The sequence below is a fragment of the Brienomyrus brachyistius genome, chromosome 20, assembly GCF_023856365.1.
Source record: "Brienomyrus brachyistius isolate T26 chromosome 20, BBRACH_0.4, whole genome shotgun sequence".
In the NCBI taxonomy this organism is placed as follows: Eukaryota; Metazoa; Chordata; class Actinopteri; order Osteoglossiformes; family Mormyridae; genus Brienomyrus; species Brienomyrus brachyistius.
The window spans coordinates 16,249,939-16,274,982 of record NC_064552.1 but is presented as its reverse complement, the minus strand read 5'-3'; the positions used below and the strand labels follow the sequence as shown (position 1 = coordinate 16,274,982).

The following is a 25,044-nucleotide window of genomic DNA, read 5'->3' as shown; positions in this document are numbered from 1 at the left end:
TCTGGTCATAGATTGGTCATTAATAACAATATAGAAGACTTAAAGAGTACACAGGACCAGAGAACTGGCTCTTGTAAGAACCTCAACTAACTAAAAATCTCTTTGGTCTGCGATTCATCCACAAATTCTGCCAAAGAATATCTTAACAATATTTTACAATACAATGCAAATAATGCATTAGTAATGCTTTTTATTTCATATTCCCAGTTTGCATGCAAATATTGGTAATTTATTACACCCACTCAAATATTACATGGTTTATGCTGATTATATACATTTAATGTCTCTTCACTGTTAAATATAGCGATAGACTACTCACAATAATATCTCTGTGGCTGCCTTTCTATATGCTGTGGCCACTATATATCTGTCCAATATATACACGTTATTTAGTCATAGGTGCATTTAAATGCCATTCGAGGCAGAATAAAGACTCGCTGGCATGTAAAGCTGCAGAAGTAGAGGAGAGGCAGGCAGACAGGCAGTAGGAGCGTTATTCGCAGCGGTATTTTTCGCATTTGCCCCCTTTTTGTGGAGCTCCCTCCCGGTGCGCCGCTCGTCACGCAGGAGCCCAGCTGCCCTCCAGTCTCGCCGTGCACTCCGGCCCCCGTGTGACACACGGCGCAGCGCTCAGCCCACGGCGGACACGCTGCACCTTTTCAAAACTGCGCCTTGCACATCTTAAGTGAACATTTAAAAATGATTAAGCTCTTTTCGCTGAAGCAGCAGAAGAAAGACGAGGAATCGGCGGGAGGAACTAGAGCTGGAGCCGGGGGCAAGAAGGCGAGTGCGGCCCAGCTCCGGATACAGAAAGGTAGCCGGCTGATCGTTTCGCTTGCAGCTCGCCGGTAAATTTTGAAGGCGAAAAGGGGACATGCTACCGTTTTAGTGGTATGACACCGGTTCTGGGCTTTATGGAAAACAGAAGTGAAATGAAGTAAGAAAACACCGCTAATGGTGCGTGGGCCCGTAAGCCCCGGTGTCGATTAAGGAAGGCCGCCGCAGTGTGGCCCCAGGTAATCGTAGAGATGAAGTCTTTTGTAATGTCTGCCCGGCTTAGCTGATCTCTATAGGAGACCCTGAAAGTGTCTTAAGATGTACATTTTATAGTTACTTGTGCGGCATTGTGTTGTAGCCAAACTACACAGTTTTAGCATACCGCTAAATCCCAGAGCATCTTGTTGTTAGCAGAGTAGCTGATGGCCTTAAATTAGCGGAGAAAGAAAACCCTTTATTTTATAAACGATAACCAGGGTGACATTACCAGCTCAGATGTTTAAGTTGTTTTGTGATAAATGCAGTCAAATAATGTTAACGGACGATATGTGTGAAGAATAACCAGCTAGTCAAGATTCGTATTTGTAGCCATGAGAACAAATAGTAATCGTTTTAAGCTATACAGTTAGTAGGTAAGTTGTTCAAAAAATGTTACACGATTTACTTTTTTTCCTTCCAAACAGCAGACTTCCAGAAATGTTCATTAATTTTGGAGGGCCGTTCAATTTTAGTGGTGGTTCAATCACTTTCGGGTGGGTTGGTTAGCAGTATGGTAGCTACCTCGATATAACGAGACGAAGGTGCACGGATATTAGGTGTACATTTCTGCATACAGTATTTAATTTTAAATGTCTGCCGCTGTGTATCTCTTCATTGGTAATTTTTTGTGTAGAGTCACGGTAGGTACCGATAAGATGTAGCACTGATCGTGTCTTTTTGTAACCGGTGCATGATCGGTGTAGCTGGTTACGGCCATCGGTTCATGGGTGATGTATCCTCACCAATGACGCCGATTAATGTTTTAATATTTCAGCATTCTGCAAACTGGAAATTCAGATAGAAACACTAACTGTTTACTGGTGAGCCACGGGGTTATCTGTACGTGTGATGCCAGATTTTCTTTTCATCTCCCTATAATATGGTCCTGGTATAATTACACAGATTTTTTTAAACAGCCAATTATATGATGTAATGTATTGATTGATATTCTTGAACGTGTACCTGGGTTCTCTACATTTGGATATACTACTCATTTAGCAAAATATATGAGCATACATTATAAATAATGAACAGAATATTTAATTATGATGAGAGTAAAAGATAAATATAATTGTGCTTGTACCATGAACTAATGATATTTCAAATCGGTGCCTTATAGAAATGTCATATATTGAAATCAGCTTATTCATTCTTGTTACTGTGAAATATTTGTGTATAACGCTTATTGCATAAATGGGAACATCCCTATCCAAGTAAGAGTTGTATGGTGATGTGATGGGTGTGAGAGACTTATGAGTAAATGATTAAATGCCTGTGTTCAGATTAAATTGTATAAACTTTGTAAAATGTACCTTTCTGTCGTATGAGTTATCAGTCAGCTTGTTTTGTGATGTATTAAAGAAGGTTTTTTAGTTTTTTAAATAACCAGTTAAGTGGCATATTTTTCCCTTCTTCCACAGATATAAATGAGCTCAACCTCCCAAAAACCTGTGAGATTGTGTTCCCTGATCAGGATGATCTACTGAATTTCAAACTCATCATCTCTCCAGATGAGGTCAGATCTACTGTATTTATTAGCCATTGATGTTTGCTTACAATGACAAATTCCCTCAAATTGAATTTTAAAATACTGATGCATTTATCTTGTGCTTGGTTTGTTTAACTTATTGATCTGTGTAATTAAGAAAAGCCAGCATTTATCAAAATGCACTATATTGTCTGGAATATTGAAAACTTGATTTAATATTTATATAATTTCTTTATAGGGATTTTACAAAGGTGGACGGTTTGTCTTCAGCTTTAAGGTGAGAAATTGTAATTTCTATTTCCTTTAATTTTTCAGTTTTTTTTAATTTTGTGAAGTATTTCATAAACTGAACACTATAGAATGTGCTGGAATCTATGTTGTACATTGCAGAGCTGCTGGTTATTTTGATCTGAGTAATTATTTCAGTGTTCAGTGTATGATTATCTTTTTTTAAATCAACTTGAACAACTTTTATGTTTTTGTTAAAGTAGGGTGGTGATTGTAGTTTTGTTCAGAAAGTTTCAGTCCACTCTTAGGGGGGATTTTTTAAAAATCAGTTTACTCGTGGATAATCTTTTTTTCCTGTTTTTTTTTTTTTAAAGGTGGGACAAGGATATCCACATGATCCTCCGAAAGTGAAGTGTGAGACCATGGTGTACCATCCCAACATTGACCTGGAAGGCAACGTCTGCTTGAATATCTTGAGGTAGAACAAACTGCTCAGCAGTTATTCTGTGACATCCTTTATCTAACCTTTGTGAGCTTCTCTATAACATGCACAAAGACCATTAGGCTGCTTAGACAAACTACATCTGATGGTTTTTCTTTTTGAGAAGACTATTAAGCAGGGAGAGAGTTTTTCAGAAATCACAAACATTTTTAGTGTTTCAGAATTTATCTAATTCACTCCTATGTTACTTTTGTAACAGAATCCGTGACTTGGGTTAAGAATATTTAGAGTAACTTGTTGCATATCAGTAACGACACAGGAATTTTTACAGAAGTGAAAACAGTTTAGAAGTTTATGTGTGTTTAATATACAGACACTCCTCAGGTTACAAATGAGATCCATTCCCAGGTAAGCTGCAAAATAAAATACATAGTAGGGTTGCATTGTAAACTGGTACTGAACATGTGTGGTGCTAGAATTTTAAAACCCTTACAATACCAGCATTTTGAAAAAATGATACTTTTATTTAGAGTTGTCACAGTCAATTAAACTTGATGAATTCATTATTATAAAGCATTGATAATAAAATCCTTATCAATTACTTGGCAATATGGCAGAAGGAAGACTGTGCATAATAGATGAGGGTCTAAATAAGGAGCGAAAGCAGCATTGTGTGGAAGCACTTAATATTAAAAGTGAATGAAAATGTAGTCTTTCAGTATTGCAAAGTGAGACTTAAATATCACCACAGCACAACTGCAATGCAAATGCATCTTAAAAGAAGACATTCAGGTTTGAGAGACTTATAATCATGCCTTTTTTTAGACATAAATATCTGCTGTTTAGCCTCTTGGAGTAGCATCGCCTGCCTTTGTCACCACTTTGACTTAAATTATTTTATTTAATTTACTGCAAATGTCAAAATAGTCAGTTTAAACTAAGGTTTGCCCCTGCAATTTGCCATGTCATTTTACATACAGTACATATAACCATTTTTTCTGAATGTATTGTGTATTAGAGCTGAATGACATTGGAAAAAGTTCATATTTTTTTTTATAAGTTTTTGTGATATTTAGGGGTTCAAATTTAACTGTACAGCCAAATAGAACTTGCCTAAAAACAAAGCCTGTCCAATAAGCTGGTGATGCTGTGAGTGCTGACAAAACTTCCTTCTGCTTAATGTCGTTTGTATGGAATGTGAAATATTTCTATACGGTTTTGTTTAATTTCTCACAAACATCTATGACAGAGTTCAGTAGCGAGGAAGAGAATGATTATGATTGTAGAGCGCACGCAGAGCGTATGGAAAAGCGGGAGCGGTAAGCTTTAGACTGATTTTTTTAAAAACGGACTAGACTATGTTGAGAAGGAAACGTTGTTTCCTTTCAGTAAAAATATTTTAGCGCAACTTACTGTTGGTTTGGACCTAGCATATAATCTTGGTCCTTGCAAAGTGACAGTTGCTTGCACATGAAATGCCATATCGATACTAACCTTGCATACCATGCAAGCCTATAAAATGAAGGTGACACGAGGTGGACCGAGAGGGCTGGGGCAAAACCTGCAGTCACTGACAGAGGGGGCCCAAAATGACATGGAGGTATTTTGGCTATAAAGTGAATGATATAGACAAGCCCTGAAACACTGCAGCACTGCTGTGCAAGTGGTGTTTTAAAGTGTGTTTCGCAAAGGGAGGCAACGTGTCAAACCTGGCCAGACGTCTGTCGGACAAACATCCCAACCTTTTCAAGGAATTCAAAGACTGACGTGATTGTTGACTAGTTCACTCCCCAGTTATGAGCATAAAAGAAATCAGTGATGGAAAAAACTCCATATTCATACATAATCTACAGTGATGCACGAGTCCATTTCATGAGTGACCTGAACTCACCCGGCAGTGACTTAAGCTGCTAATATTAACAATGACAAAATGATGATCAGCTTGCTTTTCTGACTAATATGCTTGCATTTTATTTGAACTGACTCACTCACAAATAACCCAAATATCATGTATTCATAAATATAAGGTAATCCATGCAGGGAGCAGAAATATAAAGTACTGATATTTTATGGTTTCCACTGAAATAAAAGGTAGCTGATTATGAGAAAGACCTCAGTGTGTATGTTGATGCTTCCATGTCCCACTCTCGCCAGTGTGGGGAAGCAATAAAAAAGCCAATAGGATGTTGGGTTACATCTCTAAGTGTGTGGTGTTCAAGTCAAGGGAGGTGATGCTACAATTATATAATTCCTTGGTAAGACCCCACCTAGAATATCGTGTGCAGGTTTGGTCACTATACCTTAAAAAGGATATTTCTGCCTTGGAAAGGGTGCGACATAGGGCTACATGAATGATTCCTGGTCTTAGAGGTGAAGTTAGCTGAGCTGAATCTGTTTAGCCTCAAGCAAAGGAGACAGGGGAGACATGATCCAGGTATATAAGATTCTAACTGGTCTGGATGCTGTTCAGCCAAATGGCTACTTCAGTATTAGTTTAAATACTAGAATTCGTGGCCATAAGTGGAAATTAGCGGGAAAACATTTTAAAATAAATTTTAGAAAGTACTTCTTTACACAGCATGTAGTTAGAGTATGGGATAGTCTTTCTGTTAGTGTAGTGTAAGCTAAAACCCTGGGTTCCTTAAAATCTTATCTAGCTCTGATTTGAACAACTCTGAGCTGTTAGTTAAGTTCTCTCCAAACGAGCTTGATGGGCCGAATGGCCTCCTCTCGTTTGTAAATTCTTCCTGTTATGTATCCTTATCTTTGTTTTTGTTTGAAATAAAGGACAATAGGCATTTGAATGTTTCCTTTTTTTGGAAAATATTGAAAATAATCAAAATTATTTAATTGGAAAATACCTAAAACACATTTCACAAACTGCTGATGCCACACAATGTTTTCATGAGCGTCACTAATTAGTACGTGCATTTTTCACAAACTATTGTATTTAACTCATATCTTTAATATAATTGGCTTTATGACAGTCCATCCATAAGTACCTGTTGTCCGTAAGTCAGACATTCTTAACCCAGGGACTGGTTATACTGCTAAAGGTTCTAAGAATGTAAAATGTGGGCAGTGCCAGTGTCTTCCAGGCTTTCAGTAGCATGTCATTAAAGCCTTGGTATACCTAAAATGGTACTGATCAGTTAAAGTATATTTGTGAATGCATGTGTTGCCTGGAATAGGCCTCCCTGACCAGGATAAGTGGTTACGTGACAGCTGGCTGAGTTTCTTTTTAGTTTACTCCTTGTGGGTTTAGTTTCCTTGTACTGCACAGTATATCTGTATATATACAGTTCATCAAATGTGATGTGTGGTTGCTATTTGTGATTAAAGAAATGTTTAACAACACTTGGATCCATATAAGAAATTATACAGTGCTTTGAAAAAGTATTTATGCCCCTTGAACTTTTTCACATTTTGTCACCTTACGACCACAAACTTAAATGTTTTTTATTGAGATTTTATGTGCTAGACCAACACAAAGAAGCATGTAATTGTGAAGTGGAATGAAAAAGATACATGGTTTTCAAAAATGTAAGCAGAGAAAAATCTGATGTGTGCTGTGCGTTTGTATTCAGCTCCCCTATGTTGATACGTTGTAGAGCCACCTTTCACTGCAATTACAGCTGCAAGTCTTTTGGGGTATGTTTCTACCAGCTTTGCACATCTTGAGACTGAAATTTTTGCCCATTCTTCATTGCAAAATAGCTCAAGCTCAGCCAGACTGGATGGAGAACGTCTGTGAGCAGCAATTTTCAAGTCTTGCCCCAGATGCTCAGTGGGATTTAAGTCTGGACTTTGACTGGGCCATTCTAACACATGAATATTCTTTGATCTAAACCATTCCATTGTGGCTCTTGCTGTATGTTTAGTGTCATTGTCTTGTTGGAAGGCGAATCTCCTTCCCAGTCTCAAGTCTTTTGCAGCCTCCAACAGCTTTTCGTCCAGGATTGCCCTGTGTTTAGCTCCATCCATCTCCCCATCAACTCTGACCAGCTTCCCTGTCCCTGCTGAAGAAAAGCATCCCCACAGCATGATGCTGCCACCGCCATGTTTTCCAGTGGGGATGGCGTGTTCACGGTGATGAGCAGTGTTACTTTCCCGCCACACATGTCGCTTTGCATTTAGGCAAAACAGTTCAACTTTGGTCTCATCTGACCAGAGCACCTTCTTCCACATGTTTGCTGTGTCCCCTGCATGGCTTGTGGCAAACTGCAAACAGGGCTTTCTTCTTGCCACTCTTCCATGTAGGCCAGATTTGTGGAGTACACGACTTATTGTTGTCCTGTGGACAGATTCTCCCACCTGAGCTGTGGATCTCTGCAGCTCCTCCAGAGTGACCATGGGCCGATTGGCAGCTTCTCTGACTAGTGCTCTCCTTACTCGGTCTGTCAGTTTAGGTGGACGGCCGTGTCTTGGTAGGTTTGCAGTTGCAGCATACTTTTTCCATTTTTGGATGATGGATTGAACAGTGCTCCTTGAGAAGTTCAAAGCTTGGGATATTTTTTTATAACATAACCCTCTTTTAAACTTCGCCACAACTTTATCTCTGACCTGTCTGGTGAGTTCCTTGGTCTTCATGATACCTGTTCTCTAACAAACCACTGAGGCCTTCACAGAACAGGTGTATTTATGATGAGACTAAATTACACACAGGTGGTCTCTATTATCTAATTAGGTGACTTCTAAAGGCAATTGACTGCACTGAATTTTATTTAGGGGTATCAGAATACAGGGGGCGGAATACAAATGTATGGCACACTTCAGATTTTTCTTTGCTTACATTTTTGAAAACCATATATCTTTTTCATTCCACTTCACAATCATGTGCTTTGTGTTGGTATATCACATAAAATCTCAATAAAAAACATTTAAGTTTGTGGTTGTAAGGTGACAAAATGTGAAAAAGTTCAAGGGGTATGAATATTTTTCAAGGCACTGTATACTGCATTGCACTGTTTTTGATATGGGGTGGTACAAAGAAACAACATCCCTGTGTATTTTTCACCCCCCGAAGGTGAATGTCTATGCTGTAGCTGTGCAGAATTTAGAAAGGTCATTGGGAGCGATCTGGATTCTTTTTAATATGCAGTGCCATGATAATCATTTGCCCATTGTCTGGTGTTCGTCCCACTTCAGTGCTTTTCTTCTTCTGAGCTTGGCCAGAACACTCTGGCTTGTACTGGTATACAGAGGGCATCTGAAAAGAAGAACTCCACTCATATGTTTTGTTTTGTATGTATTAGTATGTATGTAAATTATTTCGTTAATTAAGGAATGGTGATGGACAGCAGTTTGAATCCTTTGCTATAAACCATCATGTAGGGCTGCACAATATGGCAAGATATTGCGATGTGCAATAAATCTGGTGATAATGCGATAATGATAAACGATGCAGTAAATCAGAGACTTAAGGTTGTGCAGTACATGCTGCTAATATTGAGGATAGAGGTTGTTCACTGTATATGTTTATTAAAACAAATTGCTTTTAATAATGTTGCAAAACAATGTTTTGTGCAAAAAGCAACAATGCAAAATATTGCAGATAATGATTCTGTGAAGTTGTTTCTAGCAGTAGTGGAAAAGAAAAATGTCAGTGTTGCAACCTATATAAGACCTGCAAATTCTCAAGAATCTGAAAACCGTCATTAATAAAATTATTACTTTTATCAGAAACAAAATTGAGCTTTGTAACTCAACTTTCCATCTTAAATTTTTTTTGGGTAAGAACAGTAGCACATTCACTTTGCTTGGCTTTAAAGATGAACAGCGTATCATGGAATGTCACAATCAAATCTTTCAGAAGGTGCACTTGTGACAGGCACACACGTACTTCCTGGTTAGCTTGCTTAATTCAGGAACATTAACCTGGTGTATTTTCCACCAAGCCAAATTATCTATTTCACTGCTAATTGTGAGAGTCAGAAGTTAACTTAAGTTCAACTTCAGCTCCAGTGGACTTCACAGAGTCGTCTTCAGCCTCCTCTTGCTAAATTGGGTTGTGACTGAATAACTCTGCTGAGGCCCAGACCCTAAACCCGCTAAACTTCTGGTGTTAACAACAGCAGGCTGGTGCTCTTGTTAGAGAGATGATTTGAGCATGTAGGTATATTTTTTTAATAATGTGAGTTATATTTGAAGCTCTTCATTCATCAATTATTTGAAATAATAACTTGCCCTTCGTGTCATCAGCATCAGACAATAACTGTGTCTTGATGTCTGTGAGATTTTCAGGGCACATATAGGTTGCTTTGAATCATGGATCATGGAAAGTAGCTGTATCCAAAAGATTCCGTGGTAATAAGCAAATGTACATGATCAGTTTTCATACTGTGATATACCGTGAAACCGGTATACCGCTGCAACCCTAATTTACACAAACCAAAACATTCGTTAGCATTGTCAGTGAGTTATGTGGCACAGCTGTTGGTTGCTGGGTTGTCTACAGTTTAAACGGGAGATGTTGATGTGCATGTGCCCTACCATACATTAGAAATTAGTAAAATTATTAAATCAGATACCTGCAAATCTTAATATAGGGGTGCTATTGCCCACAGCATTGCACTAAAAGGGAAAATAAAATTTGTCTGACTATTGCTTTTGTTCTACCTTAGTTCCGGAATCTAGTTTGCTAGCAACTCTAGTCTATGCTTGCCAGTAAACCTGAAACATTCACCCAGGTGACTTCATAGCACTCACCTAAGTTGCCTTAAAAGTATCTGCTAAATGCTGTGTGTATATATAAGTCGTGTACAGGTTACGCTGTTACTGGTTAGTTAAATCACTGAAATAAAACTTACCGTGGGTAAGGCACAGTCTATTTCCAAAACACTGAATTATTTATATCAGTGGCTTTGATCATATTTGTGGCGTTGTTAGTGGTGAAACACACTAGCACATCCTCGCATAAACTCCAGGAAGCCAAAGCCTCCCACAGTCCCAGAGCTATATTTTCCCCACTGTGTTCTTTGGGGAATTAGGATGTCTATAAACACTGAGCCTTAAATTCAAAGTCACAGTCGATAAAGTGAATTGTCAGGCTTATATAGGGCTCCGAAATCCTGCTAGATCAAGGATTGGTTGTACATATGAAAAATGCCACTTCATTCAATTTTCCAGCACCCATTTATGATACTGCTGAAACATCTCCGGGATGGTGACTTGGGAGAATTGAATTAACATGACTGTTGATAAGGTGCACAGAACCTTTTTTGGATGGTATTTATTGGCACCATGTCTTTAGCCAGTTAGTGTGTAATGCCCTGCATTATATGTTTTTGATTCAGGATTCTGACTCATATGGTGACGTGCACTCAAAACTCAATCGCTGTTATGGCTCTGATTTTGCCTTCTGTCTGATTGTGCTGCTTGTACATTTTTGTTAACAGCACTCTCTCTGCTGCTCCCTACGCTTCTTTAAAATGGTGGAACAGGTTTGTTTTGTTTTCTCCTCAGGTAGCCACCTCTGCTTGACATAATTTGCAAAATACTCATGCTTGTAAATAGTCTTCTCATTTAACACCAAAGTGCTGCCGCACAATAGATATCCTGGTTTGTTTTGGGACCAAATCCTCTGATTTCTGCCAGCATTTTCACACTCAGGTGTGTTCATGATGTAGCTGCTTCTGCTTATACACACTGCTGCTGTTTCTCCTGTTCCGCACATGACTTAATCTGTCTGCAAGGAGCGTCCGCAGAGATTGACACCTCTCAAAGACTTTCATTCTTTTAGTTTTTAGTTCAGTCGTGTGCTTAGTTTAATTGGTTTTATTGTAGCCTACACAATATGTTTATTGTATAAATGACCCATCGTAATAGCAATACAAATGTAATTAATTATTCGGCCTTATCGCTGGGTATGAAACAACAGTTTTTTGCACCTGCAAAACCAAATGATAGTTTCTATAAGGCCTTGACCAAATTGACATTAAATGAACTGTGAATTCTGCCCCTGACTCCACTGGAGAATGTCAGGCCATTTGTCCAACTGCAAATAGGTTGGACAGCTAGATAGTAATTTAGAACCATAGTCCTGATTCTACTTAAATGATGTAAATAAAAATGCAAAGATAACACTTAAATGCTGAGACTATTGAGCTGTTCATTACCTTTGCTGGTAGACTGTTACAGGCAGCGGATAGCCCTGTAAATGAAGCATCTTTTGGCAGCAATTGAAAATGCATTGAAAGCCCATCTGAACCAAGGAAGATCAAGCTGAGATTCCTTTTATGGAAACTCTGTCTTTTATCCAGATTGTCAGATCAGCTGGCAAGGTGATGCCTGTAGGAAGGTGGACAGTGTAGTTGTTGGCACTCAAGTGCAGTGTAATGTAGTCCTCAAGGTGAGGTAGGCGACCTCATTTAGAATATGCTATGGTTGAGTTTCATAGCATATCAGTTTGGAATGACTGACATCCTCCCCCCTGCCCCATTTGAAGGACCACCTTGTGGTGAAGTTTATCAAAGGGGCAAAATATAGTGAAGTGACTCAGCTCAGCCAAGATTATTTTATTTGTAAATGCAGTTCTCACTGCAACAAAGGTTGGAGACCACTGCTGTATGGAATGACTTATCGGTGGCTACTTGTAGGCATCTGATCTGGAATGGTTATAGCTTGTGCATAGTACTGAATCCTTCGTTTTATTTGCCACAGTAATGAAAAACAATAAGATCCAGAACTTTCATTGATTGTTTTTCTATATTGTAATGATGGAGTGACATTTTTTGTCAAATTTTGTAAGTATCATGCTATGAATTGCTCTCTTGACTTTTTGTTGGATTGAATAACATAGCTTGGTAAAATTTTTAATGGTCATTAAGTATGTGTATAAGTAACTGCATATTATGTGGTCTGGTCAAGACAATATTTATAATCCTCTGTTTGTAAGCATTAAATTGAAATTCACCTTTGAGATAACATTCTGTTATCTGGATGAGATATGATGTGCTTGCAACCTAAGCAAAATAGCGACAAGAAAAGCAGGATATTTTATGCAGTAGCTTTTGCAGTGGGCCCACAAAATACATTATGTATGTACATGGCAGTACAAAAAGCCTCTTAGTGTTCATGGTCAGTGAATACTGGTCATTTTAATATTGCATGAGTGTCATTTCTGCATATGGTTGACCTAACTTTTTCCTCATTTTCTTGGCAGAGAAGACTGGAAACCTGTGTTGACGATTAACTCCATCATCTACGGATTACAGTATCTGTTTTTGGTGAATATATTTACCAACATATGTTACTGTCTTGCATGCTATACTTTTTCCTGCCTATGCAGTGGATATAAAATGTCTATACACATTTGTGATAAAGAATGATACCAAGACAAATTATGTCAAAACTCATTTCACCTTTATTGCAAAATGGCAGCCTATACATTGAAGATGAAAGCAAATGAGAAACTGTTTTGTGAAAAGCAAAAACTTGCTTGCATTAGTGTGCACACCCCTAAACAAATAATTGAAACACCTTTTAGATTTTATTATAGCAGTTATCAATTTAGATGTGACTAAAGTCCCAGTTCCAGCTGTAGCCCCAAATCATGATTCTGCCTCTACCATGTTTCACTGGATGTAGTGTTCTTTTGATGATGTGCTGTGTCATTTTTGCACCAAGCATACCTTATGGATTTATGGCTAAAAAGTTCAACCTTGGTCTGGACCATAATGCATTGTTCCACATTGTTGTGGGAGGCTGGATATACCTTTTTGCCAAGTTTGACCTGTTTGGGATGTTCTTTTTTGTGAGTAAAGGCTTTCATCTTGGTAGCCTACTTCACAACCCAGGCATATGAAGGACTTGAAAGAGTTGGCACATGTAGGGAACAACCAGTACTTGCCAGGAAATCCTGCAACTCCTTTAATGTTGCTGTAGGTCTCTTAGTGGCCTCCCTGACCAGTTTTCTCCTTGTCTTCTCATCAGTCTTGGAGGGACATCCTGGTCTCGGTATGGTCACTGTTTTCTACACTTGTTGATGACTGTCTTCACTGGGCTCCCTGGGATGTTAAATGCTTTGGATACTTTTTTATACCACTCTCCTGACTGATATCTTTCAGTGATAAGATCCCATTCATGTTTTGAAAGCTCTTTGCGGACCATGGCTTTTGGAGCATGATGCAACCAAGAGGAGTTCAGAATAATACTACAGGAACAGTCAGTCTTTAAGCAAGGTCAATCACAGTCACCTTAATTGATGTCAGATGTATATTAACTGCTGTTCAGGATGAGACAGTGTGATTGGTTGATTCTGAACACAGCCACATCCTTGATTATTAAGGGGTGTGCACAATTATGTAGCCAGGTTTTTGTATGGTTTTTGATTTGTTTTCATGTTCTTTGTAAAGACTGCAATTTTCAAATAAAGGTGGTGTAAGGTCTGACATGATTTATCTCGGTTTCATTTTTTTTTTATCACACGATAACCTGCTATTTTAGTGGGAGTGTGTAGAGTTTTTATATCCACTATATGTTCTCTCTAATGCCTTTTTTAATGTAATTGCATCTGTTGACCCGTTTTATTGGCAGACTGTGTAGTGATGATCAATCTGTGTGTGTTTAACCTTTGCTCTCTGGTCTTCTCCAGGAACCCAACCCAGAAGATCCCCTGAATAAAGACGCAGCAGAGGTCCTTCAGACAAACAGGAGGCTGTTTGAGCAGAATGTACAGAGATCACTGAGGGGTGGATATGTTGGGGCGACTTACTTTGAACGATGTCTTAAATAATCCTCAGGTTCTCCTAATATATAAATATATATATATAAATGGCCAATTTACCCAGACTTACTGACGGAGCAGACGAATCACTGTGTGGGCGAGGGAAGGACATGCAGACAGTCAAATGCTTCTTTTGGAAATTTAAAATGGCAAACGTCACCACACTGAAATCCATGGCTCGCTGAGGTCAACCTGATTCACTCTCCAGATATGGACTGATGTACATTTCCCATACAAACACACATTTATAGACACAGGTGAAAGAACGTAGGCTCAGAACACTGTACAGGCTCAATGGAACACTGATATTCACACTGGACAGGCACACAAGGCAAGATGCACGTACAAAAAGAGAACCATTCATATACAAGCTGACTGAGGAATCACATAGTTGTGCAAATAGGGCTATGTTATCGGGAAGGGGGTGAAATCTTCATGTGTAGTAGGATTTTTTTGGGAGGGGTTACTTGTTTTGATGGGGGCTTAAAAATGTTAGTGCTATGGTGTATATTAAAATCCTAGCTGTTCACAGCTGATGACTGCGATATAATTACATTGAATATTATAAACATTAATTATAATTATAGTAAAATTAATGCAAACCAACAACTTATATTTGAGGATGGACAAATACAAATAAAGTATTTTTTTTTTAAGAAACGTCAGTCAGTGTCAGTGAATTAAGTATTTATCTTATTTCTTGTCAGTTTATAATGTAGATAAAAAATAACTACCAGTTTTTGCTCTTTAATTGTTTAAGTGCCTGCATAATGACAAGAAAATGGCTGGGGACCTGTGTCTCACCATACGTTTTGTACAGCCTGTGATCTTCACAAACTTTAACACTTCATGCCCTGTAACCCATCATGACGCTCTTCAGATACATTTTTGATTTCATCAAATAAAAGCATTGGCAAACGGATTTTATCATGCCATTAAGGCTGTGGATAAATGTTTAAAAGAGCAATATAAATCAATGATTTTGCCTGATGGAGATAGTGACCAAGTGTAAATGTTTTTTTTTTTTTTTTTGGGGGGGGGGGGGGGGGGGGGCTCCTGGTTGTACCTATTCATTGGGAACCTTCTGTTGCATTCTTGGGGTTTTCGACTGCGAGCTGCCCCCGCTGCGACTTCTTCACGCCTCCTGTTCTGCAGTTACTGTTATGTCTGGCCACAGATATCTTCTTGGGGGGGGGGGGGGGGGGGTAGTCCATAGGCAAAAATGTATAAACTCATCTGCAAATACTAATTAATCTTAATTCCCTCTAGTTCTCCTTGATATTTTAAGTTAATGAGCTGCATTTTGTAAATATCATGCAGGCAGCTGCTGAAACCATGCAGTAATGAAATGAGAATTGGATGCTTGAGTTTCATTCGCCACCGAATTCCCCAGCCTGCGGTTGTATTCGTTTACCACGGACTCTCCGATGAATGCTGGTTGTTTAATGGTTTATGACTGGTCAGTGAGTTTGTCACCATCCTTCAAAATGGGTGCAGAATGTCCATTTTAGATAGGTAAATAACAAATGACGTGTTCAAAATGGAAACCCAAAATGAATTAAACTTCATACAAACATCGACTTTTAAAATGCTTTATTAAACGACATGGATGCTGATTTAAAAAAAAAAAAATGTTTTAACATAACTTGGTACACTTGGCATGCCTTAGAGATGTCCTGTTACACCTCCATGCTGAGTTATGGATCTGGATCATGGTCCCTCTTGTTACTTTTCATATCTTCTTGCCCCCCCAACCCTACACTTAACACATATTTCCTTTTTTTATTCTGTTGCCTCTGTCTAGTGATAAATGCTTTACATTTATTATAATTTATTTATGGACATATTAATGACAGTTGATATGGCATGATTTTGGTGACTGATGCAAACATTAAAGTTGGAAAATTAAATTATGTTCATGAACTAGTGAATAATTACTTAAGATCATTGCAGGTATATCCTTGATCCCATGGAATGCATGTTAAACTCAGCCGCAAAACAAAACCCATTCTATACATGTTTCATTTGTAATTATTTCCATCTGTATTCCTGGGTGAACAAGGAGAAATCCATTTAGGTATTCACATGCTGTCCACTGATCCCCCACAGTAGTTAATCGGCAAAGAGGACTATATTGGTTAACAATGGTCTGTAAACACACACTCCGAAGACCAACGTGATCAGAATTGGTGAATCTCCAGATATTTTGTTCTTGTTGCTCCGTAAAGCTTGTGAGAACAGGATTGATATCACCCTGACACTTGTGTCTAAACAAGCACTGCAGAAGTCTTTGTCCTTTCAGAAAGAATTTGTAAACCAATAAAGCTTGTAATACAACTGAAAATGGTGATCTTCCTGCTTATGAACAACAGTATATAGTAAAAATTCCAGGACACTGTGTTATGTGGCGTAAACCTGCACCCCTCAGTAAATCTGTATACATGGTATAAAATTTGAAATATTAAAAATGACAGTATCGACTTTAAGTATTTTTATGCCTTTGCAGGCTACACTGTTTTGGGTTGTTTATAAATGTTTCCAGCCTTTGCACTTTCTGCCTGTGTTTCTGTGGGTCTCTTTCCACAAGGTGTAGCTCGTGCAAATTATCGTCTGGTGAGTGATCTGTGATCGACTGCAGTCACAGTGTTTACTCATTAAACTGCTCATAGGAATAATTTTTACAGAAATTATACAATTTTTCATATGTTAGTTTTAGAAGGCGTAGCACAGTCCAGCATCATGGCATTTGTCAGATACAGAACTAATTCTATTCGTACTACGTATGGTAGCTCAGTAGGTGGCACTGTGACCACACACCTCCATGCTTGTGGATCGGGTTTTGTGGAGTTCGCATGGCTTTCCTCTGGGGATTTCCATTTTCTCTTGCGGTCGAATGATGTGCTATTAGATGAATTGGTGTCTCTGAATTCTCTGTATGATTGTGTGTGTATGTGCTCTAATGTGATGCCCTGCTGGGCATTCCATCCAGGCTCCAGCCTCATTGACCATGCAGTGAATTTGAGGTATGGAAGATGGATGGATATTAATTTTGTAACATAGCAAAATGCCTTTATTCAAACATCACAGCAGGGGAAGGCTTGCAGCCTTGAGAAATTTGTTTATAGACTGTCATTTTTCATGCATGTTATCCTCTTGGTGTTTTCCCTAAATTACTTTTCTGCAGCTAAAGTACTACACATCTCTCATTTTGTAGAGACAGCAATATTGTATTATCCATTAAATAGTACAAGATCTGTGAATGATCAGAAATGATTTATACAAACATATGTTCATGATAAACATACAATGATGCAGACAAATATCAACTAGGTCAGTTGTTCAAGTACTGTTTATTTTGTTCATTTCTATTACCATAATATCTCTACACAACTGAGTAGTGGCATCCTCATTTTATTGAAATAGTTTACACTTGGCCATAAAATATGGGGGGTGGGGTGGTTGTAACCCCCTGATAATCAAAGCCAGCCAATAGCCCCCCTTCCAAATCACCACAAAATGGATGGAGACCTCAACCCCACCCAAAATTACACCCTTGAGTTTATATCAGTCCAGTTCAATGGTTTAATTCCATCACACCTACACCTTGTGTGTGTGTGTGTGCAGTTTTTATCTGTTGTGTGACTTTCCTACAGCCAAAAGACGTAGTCAGCCTAATTAGCATCTCAAAATTGCCCATAGTGTAAGATGATGTGTCCACGCATGCATGTGCCATGACAATGGACTGGCATCCCAGCCATGTGCCCTCTGCTGAGCAGGCGGTCAGCTGAAAGTGTTTATTAATTGCATTTGTCGTCACAAAGGAGGTCTAGGGCTTGGACTGTGAACTGCATGAAGAAGCCATGACAAATGGGAGAATATTCTACAGGAAGACTCTACATGCTAAGATAACTGAGGTTACATGGTAGTTGATAGCTCTCAGTATGGTAAGCAATCTGATGACAGCTACGTTCACCTCAGCCTTCAAACCAGAGCCTGTTGTATACTGAATAGTTTGAGTTCAACAGTTCTTCAGTGTCAGAAAGGGGGAAATGCAACTAGTGCTGCAGCCACTATTGTGAAAGGTGCAGTGTGAATGGCTGCACTCAGAAATATGTCTGTCTCACCAGGCCCCTGTCTCATTAAATGTTTCCTACTTCTTCTTGTGGACCTAAAAACATGCATTTTTGCACATGCAGTTTATTGTTTTCACCTGTATCCATGCTAGATCAAATTTTCCTTGCTTCTTGGCAGGCTAGTTGGCTGACATTAATGAAGAATAGCATCTGTTAAGTTTTATTTTGCTTTCAGCTGGCGTTGGTACTGCGCGTTGTGTCAGCACTGTGTCAGTGAGCTTAATAGCATTAGCCTTTCTAATCCCCTTTACCTTATGTCCAATCACTATCCAAGGGAGAGAAAAGGCAACAGAAGGAAACAAAGAAGTATCTTGTATTCTTCAGGGTGTACAAGTCAAACAGTAAGTACGACTGTGATTTTATCTATATGTCTGTGTATTTTTATCAGTTTGTGAGTATTTATGCACGTACAAGTTAAGCATTTTTTTTGTTTTTAATTATGCGATGTGCTTGCAATCCACAGAATTTTTCACTAAACTTTAGGCATGGATGACCCAGAAATCCGTCAACAGAAGCTTGAAAATCAGGTAAAACCACAGATATTTATCTTGATTATTTTCTTGGGTTTGTCAACGCAGTCTCAACTGTATGTTTTTTCTTATATAATTCTTGTTTAATCCAAAAGCTGCTCTGTCATGGATGAACATTTTAATAGACTTCCCAATGAAATTAATTCTGCAGTTGTTCAGCTAATTCATTGAAATCAGAATATTACTGTGGTTATGTGCATTATAATGCATCAGGTCAATGCATCAGAATTAAAATATAGCTTCCATTAACTATTGCCCCATTTATATATTAACAAAATTTATATATAGCCATGTCATTAGCAGAGCAAAAGCCACTGTCTCAGAAATTTCAATTGCATGTCATTATTTCCCAGTTTTAGTGTGAGGTTTGTTAGTAAAAAAAAATGTGCGTATTTATTTCAGTGATTTTATTTAATCCCCTGCATCTGCAAGCCATATTTGGGTAGCAAAAGATCAATCATTCTGAATGTAAAAAGCTACTAAATATACCCTAATTAGGTGTCAGTGTAAGCAACAATTTTTGTACTGCATTAAGATGTAATTCACTGGATCAGTTTTTACAGGAGGAAAGAGCTAAGGACTGCCAATGAATCAATAATACAGCAGGTTTAGATTTCATCACAGTCATCAAAACATGACTTACATGGTGCTTAACGACATCACTGCGAGTCTTTCTTGAAATAAAGACAATCTATGTAGAGGGTATTTTTTCTTTTTCTTTTTTTCCTATTACCATTTTCACATCGCAAACCATAACAATCCTTCCGACTTTTCAGCCTGGTTTCGCATGAGGAATGATCTGGGTTTAGAGGCCTCATTCGAGTGGTCAGTTTAGAAATTCTCTGGTATCATACTGCAGCCTCCTATTTCAGAATCCTTTGCAAGACAATTATCATACATTTTCCTTTAGACCAGTCATTTTAAATAATTTTGTAGGAATAATTTTGTAAAAAAATGAAATAATAGCCCTTATCCTAGTAATTAATTTCTCTGCTCTGAGTGGCATTTGACTGGTAAAGCATGAGTGGTATTTGTAGAACTATATGTCTTTATATTCATATAGCTAAATAATTTTTAAATACATATAAATGCATGAACACTGACAGACCAGTGGTCACCAACTGGCAGAATCTGGTCTGCATCTGGACTGAAATACAACTGAATCCATATCGTATGACTAACTCCCCCATTGGCTTTTTGTTTTCTTTTTGGAAGCTGTAGACCTTAGCTTTGTGTAGCTGATAGAATTTGGCCCTCTGGGTAAAATAGATGGGGAGCCCTATTCTGCATCTGTAAGTATACATGGCATATGTGAAACAAGTTTTTGTTGTTCTTATATTTAATGCTGAGATGAGGATAGTGATTCTTTATTTAACCCGTATGGGAAAGGTATCTTTGCCCCATATACTTTGCAGCACCTTAGGAGCTGGGGGTTAAGGGCCTATGGACATGTGGCTATTCTGCCAAGGCTGGGACTTGGACCAGTGACCTTCTGGTCACAAGCACAAAGGCATAGCCGCTGCAGGCACACATTTCACACATTTTAGCCACATTTTCACTAAGCCATGAATGTTACGGTCAATTTTACTACATCACAACCTTTCGCTCAGCTACCTTGTCTATGCTTAATGATTAGGAACAGAGAAAAAAAAATCCAGCCTGTTAGAGATTATAGTCAAAAAATACAATGTTAAATCCATTTGGTTTAGCTATGTCCATGCAGGAAACTTCTCTTTGGTTCACAGTCGTAAATATGCACAAAACACATCACTTTTATGCATATAATAATGGTTTTGCATAATTAACGTTTTTAGACTTAAGCATTCTTCAGAACATTCCCAGAAAAAGAAATACCAGATATTTACCAAATGACAGATATTTCAATTTAGGAATCTGCTTTTCTTTGCCGCAATGGGTTGGTGCCCCATCCTGGGTTGTTCTTTGCCTTGCGCCTGTAGTCTCCAGAATAGGTTCTGGAGCCCCATGACCCAGCATAGAGAAAACAGGTATGGATGGATGTATGGGTTTTCTTTAAAGGTCTAGAATAGTATAAAAAGCACTGAACTTCAGCCTGCCTCTGAAAGCATGATCTTGACAGTGCTCAGTGCAGTCAGGGGAGCCGTCTGCTGTCCAGTGCCTGGTGTTCAGTGTCCAGAATCCAGTGTCTATACTCCGGTGTCTCGGGTGCAGGGTCTGGTGTCCATGGTTTGGGGTCTGGTGCACTTTCACTATGCACAATCCTCTCCAAAGGAGTCCTGAAACATCCCATACACACGTAGCCAGTGTACACTGGTGGCCAAGATTGTAGAACTTTATTCAACTGTTGCTTCAGTTATTTATTTAATTATCCAATGTATAATATTTGTAACATTCTCTGATTGTTTATAAACAATACCACCAATATTCATGTAGTAATTTTTAATGTGCAATGGCAAAAATGCTAGGTGATTCACTAGTGTATATCTATAAGTTCAGTTATACATTATATTGCCAAAAGTATCAGGACAACCCACCAAACTTCAGATTAGTTCAAGAACAGTGCAAAGAGAACTTCATAGAATGGGTTTCAATGGCTGAGTAGCTGCATCCAAGTGCGATGCAAAGCGTCAGATGCAGTGGCATAAAGCACGCCACCACTGGACTCTAGAGCAGTAGAGACTGTTCTCTGGAGTGACGAATCACACTTCTCTGTCTGGCAGTTCAATGGACCAGTCAGGGTTTGGTGGTTTCATGGTGAACGGTACTTGCCAGACTGGATTGTGCCAAGTGTAAAATTTGGTGGAGGGGGGGATTATGGTGTGGGGTTGTTTTCCAGGGATTGGGCTTGGCCCCTTAGTTCCAGTGAAAGGAATTCTTAATGCTACAGCATTTGAAGCCATTTTGGACAATTTCATGCTCTCAACTTTGTGGGAACAGTTTGGGGATGGACCCTTCCTATTTCCACGTGACTGCACACCAGTGCACAAAGGTCATATGGACAAGGTCCATAAGATGAGCGAGTCTGGTGTGAACTTGACTGGCCTCCACAGAGCCCTGACCTCAACCTGATATAACACCTTTGGGATGAATTAGAGCAGAGACTGCGAGCCAGGCCTTGTTGTCCAATAGTGCCTGACCTCACAAATGCTCTCCTGGAAAAATGGTCAAAAATTCCCATAAACACACTCCTAAAATTTGTGGTTGAACCTGTTATAGCCGCAAGGGGTGAGCTAATTGCAAAGCCTAAGCATTAAGAATGGGATGTCATTAAAGTTCATGTGTTTTTAAGGCAGGTATCCCAATACTTTTGTCAATATAGTGTCAAATTCAGCGGTCATAGAGCGAGGAAGCAGCACAGGAGCCCGAGGAAATCAGGTAAACAAGGGATTTATTTGGAGAACAGTAAGGAAGACGATGCAGCACGTCAGGACAGACGTCAATGACCGGACTGCGGAAACATAGTCTAACGCAGACTTACATACAACAGACTAATTAACAACAACAAGAAACAGGTAACACAGGGATTCAACATGGGTAGATGAGGGGGCGTGGCACACAGGAGGAGCAGACGATCGAGGCTGGATATAGTGTATATCGAGCACAACACTGAGTCATGTATCCCTTAATATCTGTGACAAGAATGAAAGAAATATCAGTAAAAACTACAGAGAAATTGTATTTGTACAGGCATGTGCAGAGGAGGGTGCTGTGGGTGTCTGAGCACTTGCCCCTTTTGCCCAAAATATCGAAAGTACCTCCATTTAAATACACAGAGTTCCTTCCTTAAATGCACTGATTTCTTCCCTGTAAAGACAAGTTCCTCCCTTTAAAGGCATTGAGTTTCCCCCTTTAAAGGCACTGCATCAGGATCAGTCCCTGTCCTACCCTGGTCCATGTGTCATTTCTTTGTTTGGCCAGCGGGTGTCGCTGGCCATCCTGTCTCCCATTTTTCCCCTAGGTTTGTTTTAGTCCTTAGTGTGTTCCCCTGCTCCCCAGGCTGCCATGTGACTGAATACGGTAAACATGTGACTGTGCATCTATGATACCCTACTGTCATGAGTATGTTGGACTGTTTGTTTTTATATGTCAGTATAGGTCCTTGTTTTTGTAGCCTTGTTTCTAGTTATCCCTACCTGTGTTTAATTTGTAATCATTTTCTGTACCCATAGGTCTAGTCTTTGCTAGTGATTCAGGTTTATGCTCGCCTGTTTCCTGTTAATTGTAATTGTTAGTGTTATGTGATAGCACACCTCTCCCTTGTTGAAGCCCTCATTATGTGTATGTATGTGCCTGCCCTTGTTCTGTTTTCACAGCTGGTCATTTTGTGTTTGTAGCTGTCGTTGCATTGCGTTCATGCTATATTGCTATGGTTGTTCCTTGTGCTGCTCCTTGCCTCCGTATTTCCCATTTACCTGCTTTGTTTTTTTAACCCATTGTGGTAAAGTTCCATTTTGAACCACAGTGTGGCTCATCCAATCCTTTAGCATGCCCATTCAAAACACACTGGCCCTCAGTTAAGGCACTGAGTGCCCTTTCTGTGCTTTTGTGCATTTTAATTTCGAGCACCAATGGCAACGAACTTAGTAAACCACCAGCATCCCCCTCCCCTGGGCTAACTGTTACTGTTGAGCTTCTGCCCCTCAAGAAATTTCTGGATGTCCCTGCATTTGCTTGTCTCTCTTTTGTGTTTTTCTTATTTTTGCCTTTGATTTTACTGTATCATGTTTTTATACCTTTAGAAGCTGAACAGAATATCGCATTTATGGTAACAAAATGCATCCCTCATATGCCTTTCCATTGTCCCCTTATAGAGAATTCTTCTAATTAAGAAGCAACAAAGAAGGAGAGCTGATACCCAAATGCTGAAAGCAAATTGTGATGTTTGGCCCAAGACCAGGAAGCTGAAATTTGGGGCAGAGGACAAGACTCCCTTGGTCAGCCAACCACAGAGTTATACATCACTGAAAAGTCAGTAAACACTGAACTGGCACTGTTAAACTAATGGTATACAATTTATGAGACCCATTTGGGTCAGCAAAGTTCATAATGAACAAAAATGGACATCACTGGCATTAAGACCATACCCTGAGGAATTTTCTGTAATTCAGAGTAAATGGTTTTGAAATACTTTATTTTCCATAATGGTCAGATAAACAATGAAACATTCAGAGCTCCAGTGACAATAAATTAAATTTAACACTAGCGAGACAAAGTTGTCAGCTTGCCTTCAGGAGATAATCCCAGAGACTCAGTTATAAGCAATGTGTCATGTTAGTCATAACTGAACCGACATTTCTTTTCGGATGCTTCCCATGGGTCTTTCTATATCTACAGAACTAAATATAAATTTCTTTTTCAGTGACTTGTGATGTATTTGTGCATTCAGCTAAGCCATCATTACTTTGTCATTCCACTCAATGATTCAGCACCGTTTCTTTTCCTGATCAGGGTGTGTTTGACTGCTGCTAACTGATAGCCCTGATAATGACTGAGGCCCACAGTATGACCATACGGATTCAGGGGCTACAGAGATGCCCATCAGTAATAAGAAAGCAGACAATGTGTATATTCCTCAATACAATATACATCAATACTCTCCAGAGATTCGTACTGCACCCCAAACACTCTGTGACAATATGCGTGGAAGGAAAAGGAGCAGTATAGAGAAGAATAAAAGTAGCACACTGCATTTATTATATCCAGCACAGGTGCCAGTTTATATCAATAATGTTTTGGTCTGGCTTTTTGTGCCTGTGTACATTGACTTTTTATTCATAATTTTAAAAAGCATGTCTCAGGACATGCAGCCCCACTAAGCTTTAATAACGGTTTACTATATAACAATAACATTCGCAGTGTTTTTTTTCCCCATAATTATTATCAGTACATCACTTAATTTCCTAGATGACCCACAAACCTCTTCTGCTTATTTTATTACTAAGGAATGGGAAAATGGAAATTAATTCTTGAAATCCTTGTTTATTTTCTTTACTGTTTTCCTGTTTTCCGGGAGTTAGCCGGTGACGATGTGACAACCACCCCCCCTGACAGCCTTGACATCCCCTTGGAAGAGATCAGCCTGGACGAGGGGAACTTTCCATCCAACAAAGCTGCAAGGCCTATGGTGACCAAGAAGATCCATTTACAAACTGATTATGAATCACGAGACACTGGAGCTGAAACAAGAAGTTGGTCAGAGAAACAAATGAAAATCAAAAAAAAAGTCACCAAAGAAGAAAATGAAACAGGCAAGTTTGTGTTTGTGTGGTTATGTACATGATGTTATGCTAAACTCTGTGTAAACATGCATACATACAAGATATAGCATATGCAAAATGAATACATCCTGTATGTGTGTTTTGTATATACTTTCTACATATGTAGCTCAGTAGCTTATGGGCCTGCCTGGAAGGTTTTAGGTTTAAATCCTGTCATTGGGCAAACCACTTAACTCAATAGTGGAGTGAGGAATTATAGTATGG

The 25,044-nt window shown here is 39.0% G+C and overlaps 1 protein-coding gene across 1 annotated transcript; it reads left to right on the top strand.

Annotated features, from left to right (window-relative positions):
- The first annotated feature begins 402 nt into the window (after positions 1-402).
- Positions 403-14,842, top strand: ube2m (ubiquitin conjugating enzyme E2 M). The gene is made up of 6 exons (XM_048986964.1): positions 403-814; positions 2,457-2,551; positions 2,763-2,801; positions 3,127-3,230; positions 12,358-12,421; positions 13,789-14,842. The coding sequence occupies exons 1-6, from the start codon at positions 700-702 to the stop codon at positions 13,927-13,929; spliced, it is 558 nt and encodes a 185-aa protein (XP_048842921.1). The 5' UTR covers positions 403-699; the 3' UTR covers positions 13,930-14,842.
- Positions 14,843-25,044: the final 10,202 nt, after the last annotated feature.